The sequence below is a fragment of the Staurois parvus genome, unplaced genomic scaffold, assembly GCF_062004578.1.
Source record: "Staurois parvus isolate SC_StPar_1 unplaced genomic scaffold, SC_StPar_1.0 ptg000498l, whole genome shotgun sequence".
NCBI classification, from domain to species: domain Eukaryota; kingdom Metazoa; phylum Chordata; class Amphibia; order Anura; family Ranidae; genus Staurois; species Staurois parvus.
The window spans coordinates 1,521,172-1,546,917 of record NW_028318294.1 but is presented as its reverse complement, the minus strand read 5'-3'; the positions used below and the strand labels follow the sequence as shown (position 1 = coordinate 1,546,917).

At 40.1% G+C, this 25,746-nt stretch overlaps 1 protein-coding gene across 3 annotated transcripts in view; it reads left to right on the top strand.

Moving 5' to 3' along the window:
• NUP93 (nucleoporin 93) overlaps positions 1–22,283 on the top strand; it is a 43,504-nt gene extending 21,221 nt beyond the window's left edge. For all 3 annotated transcript variants that reach the window (XM_089689796.1, XM_089689797.1, XM_089689798.1), the window contains exons 13-22: positions 52–243; positions 2,442–2,568; positions 4,338–4,410; positions 4,493–4,537; positions 4,832–4,948; positions 7,069–7,187; positions 15,482–15,599; positions 16,790–16,873; positions 21,741–21,869; positions 21,948–22,283. In XM_089689796.1, coding sequence (XP_089545922.1) covers positions 52–243; positions 2,442–2,568; positions 4,338–4,410; positions 4,493–4,537; positions 4,832–4,948; positions 7,069–7,187; positions 15,482–15,599; positions 16,790–16,873; positions 21,741–21,869; positions 21,948–22,058 — 1,115 coding nt within the window. In that variant the 3' untranslated portion in view covers positions 22,059–22,283. The remainder of the gene's footprint in view (positions 1–51; positions 244–2,441; positions 2,569–4,337; positions 4,411–4,492; positions 4,538–4,831; positions 4,949–7,068; positions 7,188–15,481; positions 15,600–16,789; positions 16,874–21,740; positions 21,870–21,947) is intronic.
• Positions 22,284–25,746: the final 3,463 nt, after the last annotated feature.

The following is a 25,746-nucleotide window of genomic DNA, read 5'->3' as shown; positions in this document are numbered from 1 at the left end:
TTTTACTTTGGGTTGTAAAACAGGTTACATTTCTTTTTTCTCATTTCCCAGGCGAGTCTCACTTTGCATTGAACCAGCAGCCATTCCTATATTTCCAAGTTCTTTTTCTGACTGCTCAGTTTGAAGCTGCCATTGCCTATTTGTTCCGCTTGGAACGGACTCGGTGTCATGCTGTTCATGTCGCTTTGGCTCTCTTTGAACTCAGACTACTATTAAAATCTTCGGGACAGAGTGCACAGTTATGTGAGTACTCATGATGTGATGTCTGATGGGAGAAAGGTTCTGATCTTCTTGATAATAAGTTTCTACCTTCTTTCTGTTATTTTTGTTTTTTTTCCACCTCTTATAGCTTCAACAGCTATCTATTCATCTCTCCACAGTTTGTCGCCAGGACAGATTTTCACTTTTCTGCCTGGCAATGAGCAAACTTGATGTTCTGCAAAACTGTTGAGTTAGTAACAATGCAATTCAAAGGGTGATATTCTTGTTTTCTGGTTCCTAGTTGGGGATCACACTGACCATTAGTTGGCAGGGTATTTATTTTAGACATCTACTTTATATTTCAGTCAGTTTTTATTAAAGGTTTTCAGAGTAGATTGCATGGCAAAATCCCCATTCTTATAGTGCGGGTACCGTTGAGCAAGTGATAACAAACTTTGCATAGTAAAAAAAGAAAAGCGTTTGCCTCATTTACAGTTTATACAATAAAAACTTGACAGAGTTATTACCATCCTAACTTGTACAGTACATCCTGTTATATCACACAGTGCTTGCACTTCCATGGTACGAGTGAGTGAGTGGGTAAAGAAGACCAATCAAGTCTTATGTAACAATTCTATTCAGTAGAATTACAAGTTTACTTTGACTTTAGTTTGGGCCAAATCAGCCCAAATAATGATTTTCATTGCTAACAGATGTGGCCACCATGTGCACTTTACTACAGTATATTGTAGTAGTGTTGGCTGCATACAGTAAGCTGCACTGTGTTTCAGCAGTAGTACGGGCAATTACACATATACTGCCAGGACTAAATTGAGTCGGCCTGAATGCTTCTCGGCCATTGAGGAGAAGCCTTTTATCATTATCAGTGGTTATAAGGCTTTCTCCCATTGGCCAAGGGGGACAGATGTCATAATTCCTACCTCGGCCAGTCAGCTGAAGCCTTGTATTCAGTGATTTTTAAAAATACAAGGCTTCTGAATGACTGAGAAATATTCAGACTAGCAGACTAGCCAAGGCTGTATTGCTGTGGAACTCTCGACACTTATATGTAGCTGATGCTACCACAATATAGTACAGTTCGTGTCGGTAAGGGTGTTTTAAATTCAAAGTCAACCTTGAATTCTAATTTTAAATCTGTCTACATTATATAGCTGATGGCGTAAATTTTACAAATTCTGGCTCAAGTATTTTTCTGTTTGTAATTACTTTGACCTGTTGGTTTGCACATTGGGATATGTAGGCGATCTGCAGCTGGGGACACAGCAGACTGAAGTGATTACTAGTGCACTCTTAATAACCCACAAGCTGATACTTTAGCACTGCCGTCGACCATTAAGTAAAGAATAGGATCATTGGGACAATTCCACTGTCTAGGTAAAAAAAATAATTTGCCAATGTGTGGCTAATCCAGCTAAATTTCAGAGGCTATGAAGACTATGAGTAAATACCCCAGGTCAGCCTAGCTTAAACTAACCAGGGGGCAAAATATTCGGCTTGTAAGATGTGGTGTTTTTTAATGCTGTACATATGAAGTTCCCTGTTCCCTCCTTGTTACCTTTCATTCAACAGTAAAACAGCTTTACCAGTTTTATGTCTTTAGCTATAATAAATCAATAGAAGACGTTTTACAGAAATTGTCAGACTTTATAAAATGATTACATTTATAGTAGTTATTGACCAAAGCTAACAGCATGGGGAGCATTATAGAATAATTATGAAGTTATGCAGTAAAAGAGCTTTTACTGCACAACATCTTTCTATTATCCGCCACAGTATGATTACTTTTGAGTGACACATTCCTCTTTCAATGAAACTGATTTAAAAAAAACAAAGCAAAACTCTCAAACCTCCACACGTACCTTACACCACCCCCCAAGCATCTTCTATTCTTTACTGCCCTAAATATGTCCTGTGCTACACATTTCTTCTAATTTTTCACGAACATTTAACATTGTGTCTGCAGAACTGTACACTTAAACATGACTGATGGCTAGTGGTCATTACCTCTTATTTTAATAAAAAAAAAAATATATATATATAAAATATATATATATATATATATATATATATATATATATATATATATCACCTTTTATTTAGTAAATTATCTTATAACCAGGTCTGATATAGAGATGAGCTGTAATTTCAAATATATTCCTTTTTGTAGCATTTTAATAGTTACATTAATAATGTTTGTTCACATGTTTGTTTCTGTGTAGTGAGTCAGGAAGCAGGGGACCCTGTCGGTATTCGGCGACTAAATTTTGTCCGCCTCCTCATGCTGTACACTCGGAAGTTTGAGCCCACTGATCCACGAGAAGCCCTACAGTATTTTTACTTTCTCAGGTAAGCAGAATAACTTTTTAATTCAAACTAGCAAGGCCTACAACCTGGTGGAATTTTTTTTTTTTTGTATTTAAACTTTCACGTGAATCATAATGGTTTACACTTAGTTTCAGGCTTTGAATTGTTAAATGGTAATCTAATTGGTAATCTAGCCCAATCTTGTTTTGGATAGTATAGGGAAGGATTGGAACCCCTGTGAAATTTGTCTTGCATAGCAAGGGCTCCAGTCACTACTGCCGGAGTATTTGCTTTAAAATAAATCATGCGGTATTCAACTCCGTAACATGCGCATGTTGAATACTGCATGAATTAAATGTTTTATTTTGCAATATTTAACAATGTTTTTGCACCTTATTTTAATGCAGACTGATTCTTCAGCTGCAGCAGGAAGTGAAACATTTATTCCTACCATTTCTAAATGTGACAGTTCAGTTCAGGGCTGCTGGTTGTTAAGGAGTTGGCACCCCTTGCATGTTCCCATGTTGATGAGGACAAGGGCCTCTTCCCCCACAACCCTGGTTTGATGAGTGCGGGGGGGGCTGACTTATCACAATTTGGAAACCCCCAGATCCCAGCGATTGGTGATGGATGTAGACGGGGTGTTTATTTATTTAAAAAAAAAAAAAGACTTTTTTTCAAATTTCTTGGGTTGAGCCAGATCTGGGGGCCTTGATAACGGGGGTTTCCAGATTCCAATTAGTTACCTCCCCTTGTCCTCACCAACATGGAAGAGGGGGGCCTGGTATGGATTGTGGTGGAAAATGCACTTTTTTTTTTTTTTTTATTCTCGGCTTTTGATTATGTTCTGATATCAGCAGGAAATCCCTGCTGACAGCAAATGAGTCGCTGGCTGTTAAGGACTTGGTCGTTGCCAGCTTCTTAACAACCAGCTGGTAATTGTATATGTTCATTAAATATTAGTCTTCGTTAGGCCACATCTTATTTAACGAATGTATTTACTTGTTTTTGTAAATTGAATTTAGAAAGGTTTATGCAGCATTTTACCAAGAATTTATTTTTGTGGTAAATATCACATAAATCTGTAGTGTATTGATATTTTCATTTGGGGGCACCTGTTCTGGTGATAGCTGTTGAGAGGGATTTTGTCTCACTTAAGGGATATATTCTCTCCTTTCTTGTTGAGTCTCCAGGACAGGAAGTGGGGGCACATCTTCCTAAGGAGACACAGGCATCAACGAAAAAAGCAGACAGGGATACTTACTACTCTCTACTTTTACTCAAAATTAGAAAAATATTTTGGCTAGAGATTTAATTTCATAAACGATAGCAGTGATTGTTTGCACTTTTCAATATTGCCATCAGCTCATTATTGTTAATAGACAATCAAGGGATGTGTGATTATCATGCTCTTGCTAACTGATCAGTTGCTCAAAGATACAGGTTGTTAGGAAAGTTTATGCATAGAGCTATCTGAATACCTGTGCTGCCGGACTCGCCTCAACAGTCACTTGTGTTCGAATGTCTTGCAAATGTGATGGGTCCAGATCTCATATAGCCATTGGTTTTATTGTCTTATCCATTATATATGTGTCTGTGTCTGTCATTTTAAGGGAGAAGGGCGGAAACAGGGATAGTAAAATATACAATGATTAAACTTCAGCATTAAGCCCCTTCCCTTCAGAGCTAAAGTACTCACTATTTAACGGATAAAGTGAATATCCAGCCACATTTTGTAGATTTGAACAAGAATAAGTGTTCTATATCCGTAGACTGGCTTTTATTTTGATAAGTGAACTCCTATCTTGTAGAAATGAGAAGGACAATCAAGACAAGAACATGTTCCTGAGATGTGTCAGCGAACTGGTGATCGAGAGCCGTGAGGTACCCATGTTCCCTTTTTTAGTGACTGAATGTAATTTAATGTCTGTAACAAAATCCTGAATTGTTTTGCTTTATTTTGCAGTTTGATATGCTTCTGGGAAAACTAGAGAATGATGGCACCAGAAAGGTAAATCGCTGCATAAATCCCACACCTTAAAAAAACCCGCTAATTTACCTCGTGGCTGCACAAACTAACATGATTTGTATTTATTTTGCTGGAATCAACTGCTAACTTTCCAAAAGATCTAGTTCACCTGCGGAAAGTCTCATTGTGCATCATACACATTTATGCTACTTGTTCCTGACCACATTGCTTTGCATGTGCATTTTCTTATAAATATGTCAACATAATGTTTAGCAGAATTTTAACAGTTCTACATATTATTTTTTTTTTTTTTTGTATGATGTTTTGTTTTGACAGCCTGGTGCAATTGATAAATTTACAAGAGACACAAAACCAATTATTAGTGAAGTTGCTTCTGTGGCAGAAGAAAAGGGCTTGTTCGAGGAAGCAGCTAAACTCTATGAGTTGGCCAAGGTAATGTGTGCACTTTTTTTTTTTTATTTTATTTTTATTTTGGAATGTGTAAATTATTTAGTAATATTTGTGTAATTTGAAGGAGAATTACAAGAGAAACAGAAATGAAAATGTGCTTTTTTTCCCGTGGCTTGTCCCTATACTATTAACATACAAATGACCACTCACAATTCCCTTTTATATACAATTGTGACCCTATTCTTTGTTTGCGGTGCTTGGTGCATTTACTTCTGATGGTAGAAGTATACAAAGGTTCCTAAAAAACATTGCATTTTATTATAGTAATACGGACTTAATATAAAATTAAAACTGAGTATAAGTAAAACTCTCAATATAATCATAATAATAATAATAATAATAATAAAAAAAAACCTTTTCTTTCACTAATACTCAAACACCCATATAGAAAAATCCAAAATTAATACATAAATAGAAAACCAAAATAATATCAAATAAAAATAGAATATAAAATAATAAAATGTCCAAAATGTCCGCTATTTACTCCAAGAACATCCTGTTAAGTTTGATATTACTCCCTGAGGGTAATTGCATTCAATCTCACTATCTGAGGTGGTCACGGAGTGCTCACTGTATTTATTGATTTTTCTCACTTTATTTTATTTGATTTTATTTATTTATACAATTTTTTTTTTTTTTTTCGTCTCTGTTGTTGCTGTGAGTGTACACTATTTTTCACTTATTGTTGGAGTGTACACAGAATGATTTTTGCATGATTCACGTGTCACCCACAGTTGAATCTGAGTATATTTTTGTGCACATTGTTATATTGTGCACTTATTTAGTATATACTTATATGTTTTAAGGTATATACACTTATTTGGAAGATAATACACTATTATAGTTTATATTTTTTCAGAGTATCACGGGGTTCGGAATGGAGAATTAAAAGTTGAACACACTGGATTGAGATACTTTTGGTGGACTATTATTTTATTCTATTTATCTGGACATCATTTTGGACACTTTATTATTTTAGGGTGTTTCAGCAAAGCCCAGTAGCTACTGCCCTTCTGCGAATTCCTTCTGCAGTCATTCCTCTCCCTCACCTCCTACTGCCAATCTCATTCTTCTCTTTTTCTCTTCTCTCCTGGGCACTTGTATACAGGCCTCTTCCCCCACCTCCCTCTGCAAGTCTCATTTCTCCTCCTTTCATTCTCTTATCTGCTGGCACCTGTATACAGTCCCCTGTCTCCTGTAGTCATTCTATTTCCTCATCTTCCCCTGCCAGTCTTGTTGTCCTCTTCTTTTCCTTTTGTAATTCACCTTGCCTGAACTGCTGCCTGGGACAGACGCTGTCACTCAGAACTCTTAATTAAATATTTGTCCCCTTGTGAGCAGCTTGGTCATTCAGCATGCTGTCAACCCCGTTCAGGATTCGAACCACCTAAAACGACAGGACAAAGTGCTGCATGCGCTTTGTCCCCTAAGGTGCAGGAGGAACTAAGAATTGAGACTTCTTTTGAAATTTTGCAATGAGCTTGGTGTCTTGGGACTTAATTTTATGGGGGGTTTTTAGGTTTCTTAGACTTTACTGCACTGGGACTGTCATTTCTCATCTTGCTTTTGAGAAAGTATCAGGGATGTTTTATTTGTTACAGAAAAGCTCTCTACATACTGTTGTGGGAGGGGGTGGGGCCTATTCACACCACCCGTGTTGCGAAACTGGAACCCCAAACGCACATGCCCTGTTACACACAGCAGTGCATTGCCAGATATGGTGTTTAGTGCACTGAGAAACATGCATCCTGTACTTTTTTTTTATGCTCTCAGGTATGTTTCATTCCATTAATTTTTCCTATGGGCTGTCTAACACAGCAAGCCTCAATATTTCTCAGTATACAGCACACTGCATTCTAGTGTGAATGGAACCTCGGGGAGCCACTTATTGCAGCAGTCTTGCCATGATGCAGAAGAAGTTTGATTTTGACACTTAAAGGCAAAGGCAAATTTTAACTACTAAATGCCTCGCATGTCAGTTATATGAATTTTCAACAAAACCCAAGTTGGAATATGTGGTTCTTAATCTGACAGCTGTTTAGACCATGTTGCCCAGATTGAAAGTTTTTTCTTTCTTTTTTTTTTTTTCTTCCTCTCTTTAGAATCCAGATAAAGTTTTGGAACTGACAAATAAGTTGTTGAGTCCCGTGGTTGCCCAAATCAGCACGCCACAGTCCAACAGAGAACGTCTGAAAAACATGGCTTTTTCTATTGCAGAGAGGTATGGACCTACACATTTTGTAACCCATATGTGTTTTTGCATTTTAAAGGTTTTTAAAGCACAGTGATTAGCATTTAGATTAGTTAAATTGAAGTTCATCAGTGTACGGCAGCCTTTCTCAATCTCTTTACCCCAATAAATTTCTGGTCCTTGGGATCTCTTGCTAAAGGCAATTCATTGGGGGTCAGTAAGATAAAATGCTTCTTAACTTGAGGGTGAAAATACCATCCTTACAGACAGCTAAAAAGATCACTGGTATCATGCTCTGTCAAATGGTGTAAGCACTTTTTTTAAAGATACTATTATACTTTCACTTTCATGGTAGTGAGAGTTCTTTGTGCATCAGGGAAGTTAGTCTGGTTCTGGCATTGGATAATACTGCAAATCTCAGTATTAAGTCCCTTAACCGTTTCAATACCGTGCAATTTTACACCTTCCTGCCCAGGCCAGTTTTCAGGTTTCAGCGCTCTCACACTTTGAATGACAATTGCGCGGTCATACAACACTGTACCCAAACTAAAATTTTATCATTTTCTTCACACAACTAGAGCTTTCTTTTGGTGGTATTTAATCACCGCTGGGGTTTTTATTTTTTGCTAAATTAACAAAAAAAGACCAAACATTTTGAAAAAAAACCACATTTTTCTTTGTTTCTGTTATAAAAGTTTACAAATAAATAATTGTTCTTCATAAATTTAGGCCGAGATGTATTCTGCTACATGTCTTTGGTGAAAATAACCCAAATTAGGATGTATTATTTAGTTTGTAGGAAAGTTATAGAGTTCACAAACTATGGTATAGATCTGAATATTGATCAATCCTGAAGTACTGACAGCCAATCTAATTTCTTGAGGTCCAAGAATGTCAGAACAGTACAGATATCCCCCAAATGACCCCTTTTTGCAGAGTAGACAGTCCGACGTACTTCATAAGAGGCATGGCGAGTTTTTTGAAGTTGTATTTTTTTTGTCATAATTTTTCGGAAAATGAAAAAATTAAAAAAATTATTTTCACTATTTTTTTTTACATACTGTCACCAGTGCAGTACAGCGTCATCATATAACTGGCATGGCAGTGATCAGGGACACTGACTGGTGACAGTATGAAAAAAAAATATATATATATTTTTTTTTAATTTTTGTTTATTTTTTATTATATTTAATTTTTTATTAAATTTTTTTTTATTTTTTTTTCATATTTTACTTTAACCAAAGTAGTGCAATGTTGCCATAGTAACATTGTACTACTTTGGGGAAGTGATCAGTATTTTTTTTTTTTTTACACAATTTGCTTATAGCAAAGAATTACTTTGCTATAAGCAAGCATTTACCTGAATGAAATCAATTCATTCAGCTTTTTTTTTTTTCTTTTTTTTTTTTTTGTGCTTAGCTGTGATTTGGTCACAACTAATCACATGACATGTGCATGTGATTAGCTGTGACCATTCACAGCTAGGCACTAGTATACAATGGATGGCATCATGAATGAAGCCATCCATTGTATACAACTGTCATGTGACCTGCTGTGATTGGTCACAGCAGGTCACATGGTACCAGCAACGGGAACCGGTACTCGGATGTCATGGGCCGTGTCCGAGGTGCACGGCCGCTGACAGATCGCACTGCTGCGCCGCTCTGCATTAGCGCAAACGGCGCATGTGCGGGAGCACGCCAAATGGCGTGCACCCGGAATGCAGGGACACAATTGAAGCCGCCAAACGGCCATTGGCCGGGCGGCTAATGGTTAAGGACGATCTCTTAGGAATCCGTTCCCCTCCACTAGTAGTCTCTGGACATGGAGGTTAGGTTCTTGCACTTAGGTGTAACGTAGATCCTGCGTAGCAGGTTGAGGTCACTACTGGGGGGCCTTGATTATAAGCAAATAGATCACACTGGGTCCCTGCTACAGGTTTCCTCTGACTGGAAAGGGAAATGAAGTATGTCTTGAGAACTTTGGGGTACTGTGGTTTATCTGTGACCCCCTGAGGAAGGTCCTCTAAATGCCCCTTCTAGCACTGCCTTTAATCAAGCATAAGACTTTTGTCCCTTGCTGAGCGGCTGTCAACTCTTCAATTGATTATGAAGGATCAGGAACTTTCATACACTTTTATAGCTTGATATTGGGAAGGTAGAGTAGTTCTTCAACAGAATCCTTCTGGAGCGTCCCAGTGGTACACCTAGAGTGTTCCAGAGAAAATGTAGTAGCCTAAAGCGGAGTTCCGTCACCTCCCAAAAAAAGCTACAGTTTTTGTAGCTGCTGACTTTTAAAAGTAGGGCACTTACCTGTCCATGCATCCAGTGGTGTCCTCACCTGGAGCTGATTCTTCAGTCAGGTGCTGGCGCCACCATCTTGGCTAAGGGAAACCAGCAGTGAAGCCTTGTGGCTTCACTAGTGGTTTCCTACTGCGCATGAGCAAAGCTCGCTGCGCTTTGTGAAGTGGCTGCAGTCCTCTGGGACCTTGGAAGTGTCCCAGAGGGTTGCGGGGAGTGCCGAACAGTGGAAAGTGGGAGAGGGTACCTGCTTTCCCCCTTCCCCTTCAAAAGGTGCCAAATGTTGCAGGAAAGGGTGTGGGGGGGGCAGAAAAGTGGAGCTTTTTGGTGGAACTCCACTTTAATCCGTTTTTGTCTCGTTTCTACCATCTCACTAGTCTTGGTCTATCATCTAATACCTATCTCCTACTCACACTAATGGATTTGCTTCCAATGCACCCTTATCTTTAGTCACATTGACTCTCCTCATTACCTTCAGTATTTCAAGTCCTTCCACACTCCTTGTAAGCATTTATGTTCTAATCTAGCCGATCAGCAATTCCCTGGTAACTCCTGTTTAGCGAGCTAATTTGTGTGGCTTAACATCCCCTTTAATCACTGAGTTTTCATCCCTTAAACGTAGGAGCTTGAGGGTGTAGAGCAGGGGTGTCAAACTGGTGGCCCTCCAGATGTTGCGAAACTACAAGTCCCATCATGCCGCTGCCTTTAGGAGTCATGCTTGTAACTGTCAATCTTGCAATGCCTCATGGGACTTGTAGTTTGGCAACAGCTGGAGTGCCGCCAGTTTGACACCCATGGTGTAGAGGCTTGGTGTCCTCCCTTTCAGACCAGCGGATGTTTCTTACCCAGATCTGTTATGTTCTAGGTTCCTTTTTCAGATCTGTTTCTATATAGATTTGACCCCCTTTCTTATTGACCACATCAAGCTGCGGGTCCTATTCTTCTTACAGGTGGAGGGGAGCTCTTGACACAATGTCCAAGTATGCGTTACATTGTCCATGGGTCCTGCCATACAAAAAAAAAATAAAAATCACAAGAAGCTGGGAAATAGGTTTAAGAGACATTGCATGCCTCTGCCGTGTAGGATTTTTTGCTATGAGAGTAGTTTCTTTCATTTTGGTTTTATTAGTGTACAAAAAATTTTATAACAGTGCAGAACAAATATTATCCAGGCATAGGGCATATGCTTACAAAAAAATTAAGGAAAAGTAAAATGAAAAGAGAGTGCTTTTTGTAAGGCCCAAAATATGGAGAAACTGTATCAGGTGATAGATCAGGCCGTCCATTGGTGCCTACAAGTACGAGTGTTTCAGGATTCATAGACAAGATAAGTGCACAGAGTAATTTACTAAGGAGCAATGGAAGCTCACACCAAAAGCCTCTCAATTAAAAGTATGACCAGAATGCTTTAGCTCAGTCCCCTCCAAAACCACACCCTCTAATGCGTTTCACCCATCATGGGCCTAATTGTAGAGCTCCTCAATTGCTCTACGATTAAGCCTATGATTGGTGAAACACATACTTGAAATTGAGCAGCTTTTGGTGTTTGCTTCCATCTCTGCTTTGTAAGTTGCTGACAGTCCTGCAGCCCTGTAGGAGCTGCACCTGACAGGGATTGAATCATCGGGTGACTGAATCAGCAGACCCTGGAGCAGCACTATGTGTTCAATTGGTGCACAATAATGTCACAGAAAGGCTCGTGGTAGGGGCAGTCTTTTCTACAAAGGCAGTAACCAAGATCTCAGACAATAGGGCAGGTAGTAGGTAAGCAACATCTCCACACCGTGCTTTGTAATATGGGAGTCACAGTAGGTCAAAGAAAGCAAAAAGTAAGAAGAAAAAAGAGGTGAAGGAAAGTGAATAAGGAAGAGAGAGAAAAATAGAAGCGTTTTGGGTGGCGAGTGAGGGGGGGGCAAGAAATACCCTAGAGGCTGACAACTTTTAAGTATCCAAAACTTGGATCTACAAATCTAGCAGGCATGTGGTTAGCTGAGAAGGGGGAACATGAGCCAGGGTTGGCTGATTAGCAATAATTTGTCATGTTTGTAGCTTAGGATCGCTGTTAATTTTTCATTTATGAGCATGCCCTGTACATGGCCTTTTACCTCAGCAAAGTTAAGTGTCAGTGATTTCCATACCTGGGCGATTGTTTCCTGGCCATGAAGATGAGTAATTACGGTTTGTTCCTGACTAAGGTTATCTATAGTCTTTGTGTAAAAGAGCTTCTCAGGGGTCTTTGCCTAAGTTAATTTGGAGAACTGGATTGACCCTGGTGTATGCACGAATCCACAGACACTTAGCTTTGGGACACGTCCACCATATACAGTTGCAAGAAAAAGTATGTGAACCCCTTGGGATTACATGGAGTTTTGCATGAATTGGGCATAAAATGTGCTCTGAACGTCATCTAAGTCACAACAATAGAAGAACACAGTCTGCTGAACATAATACTACACAAACATTAGATGATGCCATGGTTTAATTGCACATAACATGTAAACATTCACAGTGCAGGGAGGAAAAAGTATGTGAGGCCCTAGCTTAATGACTTCTCCCAGAGCTAATTGGAGCCAGGAGTGAGCCAACCTTGACTCCAATCAGTGTGATGATATTGGATGTGTTGCTGACAGCTGTCCTGCCCTTAAAAAACACACACCTGTTTTGGGTTTACTGGTTTCAAGAAGCACTGTCTGATGTGAACCATGCCTCGCAGAAAAGAGCTCTCAGAGGACCTACAATCAAGAATTGTTGACTTGCATGAAGCTGGAAAGGGTTACAAAAGTATCTCCAAAAGCCTTGATGTTCAATGCGTCCACGGTAAGACAGACTGTCTACAAATGGAGAACGTTTAGCACTGTTGCTACTCTCCCTAGGCGTGGTCGTCCTGTAAAAATGACTGCAAGAGCACAGCGCAGAATGCTGCATGAGGTAAAGAAGAATCCCAGAGTGTCAGCTAAAGACCTACAGAAATCTCTGGCACATGCTAACATTTTTGTTGACACATCTACAATAAGGAAAACATTAAACAAGAATGGAGTACATGGGAGGACACCACGGAGGAAGCCATTGCTGTCCAAAAAGAATATTGCAGCACGTTTGAAGTTTGCAAAAGAGCACCTGGATGTTCCACAGCACTACTGGCAAAATATACTGTGGACAGATGAAACCAAGATTGAGTTGTTTGGGAAGAACACACAACACTATGTGTGGAGAAAAAAAGGCACAGCACAACAACATCAAAACCTCATCCCCATTGTAAAACATGGCGGAGGGAGCATCATGGTTTGGGGCTGCTTTGCTGCCTCAGGGCCTGGACGGATTGTTGTCATTGATGGGAAAATGAATTCCAGAGTTTATCAAGACATTTTGCAGGAAAACGTACGACCATCTGTCCGCCAACTGAAGCTCCGTAGAGGATGGGTGATGCAACAGGACAATGACCCAAAGCATACAAGTAATTCAACAAAACAATGGCTGCAACAGCACTTAATACACCTTCTGGAGTGGCCCAGTCAGAGTCCTGACCTCAACCCGATTAAAAAGCTGTGGCATGACCTTAAGAGAGCGATTCACACCAGACATCCCAAGAATATTGCTACACTGAAACAGTTTTGTGAAGAGGAGTGGTCCAAAATTACTCCAGATCGTTGTGCAGGTCTGATCTGCAACTACAGGAAATGTTTGGTTGAGGTTATTGCTGCCAAAGGAGGGTCAACCAGTTATTAAGTCCAAAGGTTCACATACTTTTTCCTCCCTGCACTGTGAATGTTTACATGTTATGTGCAATTAAACCATGGCAACATCTAATGTTTGTGTAGTATTATGTTCAGCAGACTGTGTTCTTCTATTGTTGTGACTTAGATGACGTTCAGAGCACATTTTATGCCCAATTCATGCAAAACTCCACGTAATCCCAAGGGGTTCACATACTTTTTCTTGCAACTGTATGTTTCATGTCCCTTAGGTTTGATCACCCCCTAAAACAGGAAAAAGGAAAAAAGGGAAGGCATTTGGCAATTCTGGTGGGAGTATAATACCCGTGCAACAATACCCTAAAATAATTTTCTAAGAACTAACCAATTATGTGACTATATAAGTAAAGTCTCCCATATTTTGTGCCAGTCTTGGGGAGGGGGGAAAAAAAACGTGTGTGTATGTTAGTTAAACCTTGCATCATCAGATGAGCGTTGCATCGGGACTCAAATGCTCTCATGGTCAAAGACCAGTTGAGATGTTTAATCAGCCATTCCAGCAGATGTGAGACTGGAGCACTTCTTTAATTTGACGCACACATTAAAATCAACATTTTTGATAATTAACCACTTGCCCTCCTGAGTATTTACCCCCCCCCCCCCGTCCTGACCAGGCCATTTTTTGTGTTAAGGAGCTGCATTATTTTAACTGACAATTGCACGGTCATGCAACGCTGCACCCAAATGAAATTTCCATCCTTTTTTTCCCCACGAATTGAGCTTTCTTTCAGTGGTATTTGATCGCCTGTGTGTTTTTTATATTTTGCACTATATAAAAAAAAAGACCAACAATTTTGAGAAAAAAAAACAATATTTTTTACTTTTTGCTATTAAACATGTCCAGTAAAAAAGTTTTAAAAAAATCAAATTTCATCATAAATTTAGGCCAAAATGTATTCTGTTACATGTCTTTGCTATGAAAAAAAAAAAAAATCCCAATACGTGTAAATTAATTGGTTTACGTGAAAGTTACACTGTTTACAAACAGCGGTATAGATACTGGAATTTTTTGGTTTGTTTTTACTAATAATGGCGGCGATCAGCGCCTTATAGTGGGGCTGCAGCGGGCATTCTGACAGTGGGGGGGGGAACTGACTTGGTGTCTCTGACATCCCCAGTGACACCAACACAGTGATCAGTGCTAAAAAAAAAAAAAAGCACTGGCACTGTACTAATGGCACTGGGCAGGAAGAGGTTAACAGGAGGGGTGATCAAAGGGTTAACTGTATGCTGGCAGTGGTTTTTACTGGGGGGGGGGGCAGTGTGTTGGTGCTTCACTGTACGGACACTGCTCTCACAGGCATCCAGAGCAGTGTGCCCGAGCCAACAGGGAGGAGGACTGTTAGTAAACAAAGCAGCCCTCCTCCCCGTCGGAGATCCTCGGTAATCATCATCTGGGAGCGGGAGATTGACCACTGCGGGTAGGGCACGCACGCCCCCTACCTGGAAATTCACAATCACGTATATGCACGTGATTATGCGCACTCCTGCCACCCTGTATCAGTATATCTCCTATAGGGTGGTGGGGATGTGGTTGAATTACTTAAAATCCTCAGAGCAGAATTAATTTTCTGAACACACAGGGTCTGTAGAATAAATAGATGTTTAATGTATTTGAGTTTTCTTTTATGTCGACCAATATTAGCACGGCTGCTATCAAATGTATTTTTTCAGAAACACAGCTGTACTGCACAGAAGACATAAACATTATAGATACCAATTTTAGGTGTTTACACTGGAAGGTCATCTCACTCCCTGGGGAAATATTATGCAGTTCATAATTCATTTACGGAAATACGTAACAAATGCGGTAAGAGCTTCCTGTATTTTACAGCAAATGGAGACCTCTCACATACCCCCTCAGGATTTTTGAACCATAAGCCTACCCCAATCTTACATGGAGGTAAATTTCCCTGATCTCCATCTGGGTTTTGTGTTCAGAATGTCACTTGAAAGTGCTCTGTACTAAGCATATGGCTAATGGCCTTTGTTTAAGGTACTGTATGTGGATCAGACCTTCACAGTGTAATAGATTTTCCATGGTTGTACAGAGGAAGGGCAGTTATGTCCATGGTAGGCCTGGGAACTCCTATAATGGATGTTTTAACCTCTCTGTTTTGTAAATGACAGTCTTAACACAACTTGGTATGTAAAATGAATTTAGATTTTAACATTGGCTTCACTGTGTACAGTGATTTCAGTATGGTTTGAGATAAAAATGTTGGTAAAAACGCTCTAAATTTTGAGTAACACACTTTCCTTTTTAATCTAGGTACAGATCGCAGGGAACAAGTGCCGAAAAATCTATTAGTGCCACATTTTACCTGCTGCTGGATTTGATGACGTTTTTTGATAATTATCATGCTGGCCATATAGATGTCGCCTTTGATGTAAGCTGGTATAAGGATACAGTAGTGTTAAATAATTAGTAGTCTTTATTTTGTTATATGTTTAGTGTAACACATCTGGATACATTTTACCCACCTACCTACCCTCCCCCAACCCATTGAGATATTTTGGGTTTTCCGCTTCTTCCCATAACCTTGTGAAGCAAGTTGTACTCTCCACCATCCACGTTCCTCGTTAGCACTGCTAAGTCGGGGGGCCAGTAATCCAGCGCTGCTGATGGGCTTGTCAAATCAGTAAGGAGAGTTCTCCACTTCAAAAATAATTTTGCAGTCACGGTTTTATGAATGCCGTGTGTTCTCCTCATACTCTTATAGAACAGAAGAGAGAGATTTGTATTTAAAGTGGAACTGAACCCAAAAAAGTAAATTGTGTAAAGGCCCATCTTTTTATTGCAACAGAGACATGTCTCTTCTGCAGTATAATAAACTGCCTGTTCGCAATCCTTTGCAGAATGTATGCAGAGCTGTGAATATCAGTCTGTTATGGACTTGTAGTGGGAATGAACAATCCGCCTGTGCCTCTCAGGCACACAAAAACCTGGTATTTGACAATACAAGGGCTAAATGCCCAAATGGACTGGTAGCCTATATCTGCCCACAAAACCTCTGTGTAATCTGGAATCATTATGCAAGTGCAGACAGCCAGAAATCCTTGCACATATTCCCCATTTTCTGCTACAGTGCCCAAGGAATTCTTTTTACCCAGGACATTCTAACCATGCAGACGCATGTCTTTGCTGGTCAGCAAGGCAGCTCATCAGATTCATGAACCAATAGCTGTCGGGGGGGGGGTTGGGGTCCTGTGCAGACTTGAAATTTGGATGGTGATGCTAGTTTACACAGTTTGACTTTTGGTATAGGTGTTCTTTAACAACTGAAGGATACAAAGCATGTTAGTGCTATAAATGCTTCCTATTCATCAGATTTTACCCACTGTATACAATAGAACAGGTCCATTTTAGTTTTTAATGGTTTGCCTTGTCTTAGTTTTTTTTTATTCTTAAGTTCGGTATTGCCCATTACTACATGTCTCTCATCTTTTCTAGTACCCAGATTGATTACATCTTAGTAGACTGCCCAGTACTGAGGTTTTGCTTCAGGTTCAAAATCTCTTATAAAGAGGTATATCATAATTTTGTAATGGTCTGTTTTTCTAATTCACTACATCACAGATCATTGAGAAGCTGAAGATTGTTCCACTAAGTCAGGACAGTGTGGAGGAAAGGGTTGCCGCTTTCAGGAACTTTAGTGATGAGGTAAGTGAACCTTTTTTTTTTTTTCCTAAATCATTCCTTTCATTTAAAGATTCACACTTAAGGGAACTGTGTGATCAATGATCTGGGTGCATGTTAAAGGAGAACTTTGAACTAAATGAGAATAAGATGTGCAATGATTAGGAAATCTTAGCTCTGTACCAGGCTTATTTGTGTATATGAAACCATTTCTGTAGTATCCTTTCTTCACATGTAAACATCAGCCTTTTGTTGTGTAGGAAAATTTAGGTCCTCTGTTGGGTTTTTACTGCTATCTGTATTGTCATTTCGCATGTTTTCCATCTCTGTTTGCGTCTGTGACTATACAGTATATGGAACGGGTAACTCTCACCATACAACTAAAAAAAAAATATTTAAACAAAAACACCCAGCTGTACTGTAAAGCTATCAATAAAAATGTTTCACACACGAGGAACTGCAAAAATAGAAGACAATTTAATTATTTTTTAGTTCAAGCCATAGAACAGGTTCATCATGGCATATAGATCATTAGCAGATTAGAAGGCATGGGTGGCTTGGGAGTGATAGAAGTTTCTTCATTATGCCACAGTACCAAACAGTTTCTCTTTCTAAGTGAGAACTTTTTTTCAATTTGATCCAGGCATCCAGTATAATTAGTGGCAGTGAATTGAAGAACAATCATAGTCTGTCAGATACGTGAAGCATTAAAGTGTTCACCTTTTCATTTTTTCTGAAAACGTAGGCTCTTTATAGCAGGATTAAACTTTTGATGGTGGCGATGAGCTTTTTACATAATGTGCGTATGCACAGCATGATTGCACATTGTGGCACACGTACATTGCTGTTTAGCTGTTCTTCTATTTTTTGTTTTGTTTTTTTGTTTTTTCTATTAAAGAATACATGATCATAATGTTTATTCGTCCAATAAATTACGTCAATTTCAGTGTATTGTTCATTTAATGAAAGGGTTGGTCACTGATTTAACCCGTTTGACCTCCAGAAGATTTTACCACTTCATGACCAGGCCATTTTTGCTATTCAGCACTATGCTACTTTAACTGGCAATTGCTTGGTCATGCAACACACTATCCAAATGAAATTTATATAATTCTTTTCACACAAATAGTGCTTCCTTTTGGTGGTATTTGATCACCACTGGCTTTTTAATTTATTATCTAAATGAAAAAATTTTGAAAACAAATATTTTCTACTTTGTCATAAAACATATCTAATAAAATCACATTTGTTCATAGATTTAGGCAAAAATGTGTGTTTGGTAAAAAAAAATTCTAATAAGTGGTTTGTATGAAAGTTATAGCATCTACAAAGTGTGACAGACCCAACCGGGACAGGGGCTTTTGAAGGGCACTATGGGCTACCTTCTGCCCACTGATTAAGGCACATGGAGGAGACCATGGATTTTCTCTGCTTTTCCCAGTCAGAGAATGGAGGAGAGCTGGGTCCTGAAACCCTTTGACTGTCTGGGAGGATCTACCAAGATTATGCGGCCAGGAAGTCCCCAGAACAGCAGTGCATCTGCTGGAACTTTGTGTCAGACATTTGCCCCATTTTGCCCTGGCTACTACAACTTTATAGTATTCGCTTTTTATATTATTTCTGCTGAAGATGTGCCACTTGGCAACCTAGATCCGAGCTGGATCTGGGGTGGGACATTTAGAGATGAGTGGTGAAAACCAGGAAGTTCACCGTGATAAGTGAGTTCTCATTAATAATCTTGAATAAAAATGCATAACTGCAAGCTCTATCAGTTTCCTCTTCATAGCCGTCCACGACTCTTGACAACACTTTCCTTCCGTTTTGACAAGTCCAGGGTCCTGTGATAGTTTTTGTCCTCCACCACCACATCTTGGTCAATGGCAATCCTGCTTGCAGAAGTTACATTGTCTCTGGCTGCCTCTTTTAAGTGTACAGAGAACACCCCAAGAGAAAAAAAAATTGCTAGAATATGAGAAATACATTTGTTGGCAAAAGAGGCATTGCATGTGTCTACCTCCTAGGATTTTTTTGGGTGTGAGACTTAGTTTTGTTTTAAACCATTTCCCACTGGAGAAATGTTTTCATTTTCTATATGTTAAAAATGTCGTTATCAACTGGGAAAACCCTGGCTTCCTGGAACTCATCAGCAGAAATACTTTACGGCGGCGAAAAATTTCATATACAACTTCATTTGGCTGCTCCTTGAACTCCTGAGCACAGACCTGCATCTTGCTCATCTAAGCTTCGGGAGAACAGCCCAACTATCTCGCTTCCTCGGATTCTAACCCCAGCAACTTTCTCGAAGTAAGTTTACCTGTCCACTCACAATATTTGATCACAAACCACGTTCAACAGCTTCTTTGATATACACGCTACTCAACACTCTACCGGAAGACTTTATCCCTTGTACATCACCAAACGGGAACAAGATTTGCGTCTTACATTGAAGGTAGAACAAAGGATAAGTAGTTTCCCATTCTGGGTAGCTCGGGCTCAGGTGCTTATTTGAATGAAGTTATTTATTTATAGATGGCCTAAGGCTGCATGAGAGGATTCCCCCTCTGTTCTACCCTTATATACTACATTCGTCCTTGATGTTAAACAAAATCCCATACACTGGTGATCTCACTTTTTTATTTCCCAGTTTTTTGTACAGAATAAAAGATGAGATTGTGAGTAAATAGATACCAAATATGTCAAACCTTAAGACAACATGCTTCTGCAAAATGACAAAAAAATTACTGTACTTAAAATAATAGGAGATGCTTTAAATGCCTTTTTATTGCTCATCGTTTTAGTTATCTGTAAATGAGGACCCCGAATAATAGTTCTCAAAATGTTGTGCATGACGATATACTCTATAATGTGTGGCACAATCACTGACACTTCTGTGCTCTAGGTGTGCATTTGTGTTTACATGTGTGTCCGTGGGGAGATGGGAGCTTATAATTTTTTTGCCTTTTATTGCGATCACAAGGGGGCGAACAGCTGACTATTAGTCTCCTAATGTCTCCTCTGCCTTCTACTCCAGCTGATAAAGCATAGACTACTGTATAGTGTATCAGCTCAGCTCTTGGCTTGCTGGCCTGGATTTTGATAGTTTCTCCAGCACATCCAGTGCCTTGAAAAAGTCTTCATACCCCTTGAAATTTTCCACATTTTGTCATGTTACAGCCAAAAACGTAAATGTATTTTATTGGGATTTTTTGTGATAGACCAACACAAAGTGTCACATAATTGTGAAGTGGAAGGAAAATGATAAATGGTTTTCAATTTTTTTTTACAAAGATCTGAAAAGTGTGATGTGCATTTGTATTCAGCCCCCCTGAGTCAATACTTTGAAGAACCACCTTTTGCTGCGAATACAGCTGCAAGTCTTTTTGGGGATGTCTTTCACCTTTGCACATCTAGAGAGACATTTTGCCCATCCTTCTTTGTAAAATAGCTCAAGCTCTGTCAGATTGGATGGAGAGCGTCTGTGAACAGCAATTTTCAAGTCTTGCCACAGATTCTCAATTGGATTTAGGTCTGGACTTTTGACTGGGCCATTCACATGAATATGCTTTGATCTAAACCATTCCATTATAGCTCTGGCTGTATTGCTTAGGGTCCTTATCCTAATGGAAGGTGAACCTCCGCCCCGGTCTCAAGTCTTTTTGCAGACTCTTAACAGGTTTTCTTTTAAGATTGCCCTGTATTTGGCTCCATCCAACTTCCCATCAACTCTGGCCAGCTTCCCTGTCCCTGCTGAAGAAAAGCATCCCCGCAACATGGCTGACACCACCATGTTTCACGGTGGGGATGGTGTGTTCAGGGTGATGTGCAGTGTAAGTTTTTTGCCACACATAGCATTTTGCTTTTAGGCCAAAAAGTTCAGTTTAGGTCTCATCTGACCAGAACACCTTCTTCCACATGTTTGCTGTGTCCCCCACATGGCTTCTCTCAAACTACACATGGGACTTCTTATGGCTTTCTTCTTGCCACTCTTCCATAAAGGTCGTGGAATGCACGACTAATAGTTGTCCTGTGGACAGACTCCCCCACCTGAGCTGTGGATCTCTGCAGCTCCTCCAGAATTACCATGGGCCTCTTTGCTGCTTCCCTGATTAATGCTCTCCTTGCCCTGCCTGTCAGTTTAGGTGGATGACCATGTCTTCGTAGGTTTGCAGTTGTGCCATACTCTTTCCATTTTCAGATAATGGATTGAACAGTGCTCTGTGAGATGTTCAAAGCTTGGGATATTTTTTTTATAACCTAACCCTGCTTTAAACCTTTCCACAATTTAATCCCTGACCTGTGTTCCTTGACTTTCATGATGCTGTTTTTGCACTAATGTTCTCTAACAAACCCCTGAGGGCTTCACAGTACAGTTGTATTTATACTGAGGTTACATTACACGCAGGTGGACTCTATTTACTATTATGTGACTTCTGAAGAAAATTGGTTCCACTATATTTTAGTTAGGGATATCAGAGTAAAGGGGAAAGAATAAAAATGCACACCACAATTTTCAGATACTTATTTGTAAAAAAAAATGTTGAAAACCGTTTATCATTTTCCTTCCACTTCACAATTATGTACCACTTTGTTGGTCTACCACATAAAATCCCAATAAAATACATTTATGTTTTTGGTTGTAAGATGACAAATTGTGGAAAATTTCAAGGAGTATGAATACTTTTTCAAGGCACTGTAAAACTGCAGGCAGGAGCAAGTTTTAACCACTTCATACTTTGGCCATATGAGACATTGTCCTAAATGCTGAAGAGGTTAAGTGAAAGACAAGTAAACAAGGGTGTTACAGTAGCTGAGGTGGGAAGTAATGAGACTGAATTGCTGTATGTTGTCTCTGCTCTGTATATAGTTTTGTATGTTTTATCGTTTTGTACAGATCAGACAAAACTTATCTGAGGTTCTCCTTGCAACAATGAACATATTATACACTCAGTACAAGAGGCTAAAGGGCAGTGGACCCTCCACTGTTGGCAGACAACAGCGAGTTTTGGAGGATAAAGATTCAGTAAGTGAGAAATTGTCCTTATAGCAAACATTTTCTGAAGTGGATTCACCCTTCTAACTGGTGTGTTGTCTATCACAGGCCTTGCGCAGTCAAGCACGTGCTCTTATCACCTTTGCTGGAATGATTCCATACAGAATGTCTGGAGATACAAATGCTCGACTTGTACAGATGGAGGTTTTGATGAACTGAAGCTGGGATGATTTTCATAAACATCTAAGAAACATATTGTTTCGTGTTGTTTGCTAGACTACAAATACAACTGTTTTTTTCAATCTCTTGTTTTTATTATACTAGTTTAATTTATATTCTGTATTGTGTGCTTAATGGTTACCTTACATTTTTACGGAATAATTAGTCCAGTTTTTCGTGTCTGAAAACTAAAGAAATGAGAGTAAAGTTGGCCATACACTGGTAGATTTTCGTATGAATGTTTGTTCGGTTTTTACCAGTACATACAGTAATGCCTACAGAAAAATATTTAAGTTTTTTCCTTTTAATATTCGATTTGGTAATGAACGTAATTTCCTGAACAAAAACCACTTACATAGTTAGAAATTTGTTTGAGAAAAATGTGTCATCCTACACCTTCAAACTTGTCACTGCAGTCAAAAATGAACATCGATTACAACACCAGAAACCACGTCATGGTTGCTATGACAACGTGTTTCGGGGGTGTGGTGTCAAAGCCACGCCTCTGAAACACTTTGTCATAGCAGCCGTGACGTGGTCATGACGTGAGTTCCTGTGTTGTGATCCTCCCTCAGAGCTACTAGTCGCCAACGGAGTGCGGCTCTGGCCAGACCGGACACATGCGCAGTGGGGAGGGACGCCGGCGGTCTGTCACTGTGCATCCAGTGCAGACCTTGGTAGATTGCAGCTGACAGCGGACCATCCAGAGGCCCCGGATCTTACAGGGACCATGCACTGGATCACTCTATATGCAGACATGTTTGTTCGATACCAATGTGAAAATGGGAGTGCAATCTGCTAAGTTTTTAATCCTTATTACACTAAAGTGATATTACACTGGGGGCGATCGTGAACTCTCTCTTTGTATGTTTTCTGTCCTTTCCCACCCCTCAGTGGAGATAATACAGAGCTGCAGCACCCCAGGAGAGAAAAAGGATAAGAGATAAAGTACTTGGACATTTCATTTATGACCTCCTCTGTACATCATAATACTATAGTAGCCAGTGCACAAGCTAATTTATTTTTTCTGTTTACTATCCAAATGAGAGAGCCTTAATGGCACCATCACTAGAAAAGCAAATATCTGATGATGGAGGTTATCCTTTAATTTAGAGGAAGCCAGACTTTAATAAGTAAGTGCAACTAAAGCAGAAAAGGGCACAAAAGAGGCTTTTATTGCTCATGCACTTGAAGTGCAGCCCCATTCAGGTGAACGGGTCACGTTTGGAGGGCAGTGCTGCTATCCACATTTTATGAGGTTAATTCTTGCTGTGGCATGTGTACACCTCCCTCCACTGCTTGCACATTGTGGTTGTTGAGTTTGCGCCTGCGCTATGCTGGGTATGCCAGCGATTAGCTGCCTTGTGTGATGAATAGGTGCCAGACTTTCATGTAACGGAAAGCAGATGCAGCCATTGAGCCACCATCAAGTCAAATGACAAGGTATAATATACTTTAAATTCACTGCAGTTGCACTTATTTCCCTGCAACCTGTCTGCAACTTGCTAATGACCTTTCTGCGTTACTTGTTCCTGTCTTCTGCTTTCTTCATAACCTGCTCCTGTCATCTCCTCTGTTATTTGCTCCCGACCTCTGCTCCCTGCGCTGCCTGCTCCCGACCTCTGCTCCCTGCGCTGCCTGCTCCCGACCTCTGCTCCCTGCGCTGCCTGCTCCCGACCTCTGCTCCCTGCGCTGCCTGCTCCCGACCTCTGCTCCCTGCGCTGCCTGCTCCCGACCTCTGCTCCCTGCGCTGCCTGCTCCCGACCTCTGCTCCCTGTGCTGCCTGCTCCTAAATCCTGCTCTCTACAGCACTCACTCCCGACTACTGCACTGCATTACTTATTCCTATCTCACAACAGCATAAGGTCAGGGTTTTTTAAATCCATACCCTCTTAGGCCCCTCCCAATGTTACCTCAGTTTGGCCATACTCATAAGTTGCTACAGCACACTACGCATCATTTCACTGCCCATGTTGCCCTAGGCATTTTTGTGTTTACCTTAAATGTCTGCTTTGTATTCCAAAACTCTGTGACCAATTGTTTCAGTGCATGTTAAAAATTAGGATGTGATTTTGTGGATGTGACTGCAAAATGGGCTGTGGTTTAAAAGTGGGAATGGTCTGTAGGGTGTCCCTAAATTTGAATGAACAAAAAAAAAAAATCTGGGAATGTTCATTTAGAGCCTATTTACACTCCTGCACTGCAGCAATGTATTGCAGCACACTGCAATGTGGTTCCACACTAGGGAAAAGGGAGCAGGCTTGATTTGTATTGCGTTGTACATTAGCCAGGCCATTCAAACGAATAGGCTGCTGTAACACAATGCACATTTGTTAACTGGTTCGCCTCTTTGGACATGTTTGGCAATCTGTAAAGCCACCCAACTTTTACGTGACTCCTACTGCTGCCCTTCCCCACACCCTGCTGCTCTGCCCAGAACCACAATAACTAATGTCAGGGTGGCAAGCAGGAGGAGATTGAGGAACAACTATTCCCTGATCTCCTCTGCAGTAGTGTGAACTGAAAGTGCTCAGCTTTGGTCACTTCTGGTTTAGAGCTGTGGCAAGGAAACTGGGTGCACAGTTGACTGATCAGTCCTGTGCTTGATCAGCTGGAGCAGTGGGTTGGGGAGATATAAGGGTTCTAATAGATCTATAATGTTGTGTGTTGCAAGTGCGCATGTGTATGTAAACTGCATGCTACACAGGTCTAAAAAGATGACCTGTAAAGGCATTTAAAGCATCACCTACTGATAAATTTGGGTACTGTATTTTTTTTTTTCAAGTTTCACATACTTTTGAGGTTTGATGCATTTGGAATCTATATACTCTTCACAACCTCATCTTTTTGTGTGCACTAGGGGCCCTTTCACACTGATGGCCTGGGGTTGGTAAAAGCAGGCAGCTGAGCTGTGGGTTTATCACCCCTGGTTGCCCACAAGCATTCTACCATTACAGCCTGACGGCTGTACACACGCTGCAGCTGTACTGCTTTGTGGCCATAGCAGTTTTAACTTAGGCTACAGAGTTTGACCGGCACCACAGCCTGTCAGGCTGATCAAAATGGTCCCTGCTGAACTACCTTAATTTCAGTCCCATCTATGGCCACCTTTACAAAACATTGTACAGGAATGGGAATATCATTTGCTTTGTGCCAGATCACCCGAGTCGGCCTGCTTTTCTTTACTTGGCATGTCTCATTCTACATAAAGCAGAGACCTAAACCTATTCCTGGAGGCTTTACTGACTAACCAGCTAAATGGAAGTAATCATTTTCCTGTGTTATCTGTGTGATCTCAGTAAACAAGCCTGTATACAGTGCTTTAAGTATTTACTCTCCTTCGATGTTTCCACTTTGTATATAGAGTTAACCTGGAACACAGTTGGATTTCAATAGAATTTTATGTCATTGAGCTATAATGTTGACATGGGAAAATCCACAATTTTATAATGTTTACAACTAAAGAAATGGAACATCTTGACTGTATAACTTCACCTGAACTCATGTGCAACAAGTTTCCTTCTGAAATAATTGAATGGTGCCCCAACTGTTTGCAAGTAAACTGTCACATGATCTTAAAATGAATACACCTGTTTCTGAAATGCTCCAACATTTTTTTTTTTTTTTTTTAGTAGCGATGCTGAGGGATGCTTAACCTCTTTGACGGTATTCCCGAGTGTAGCTCGGG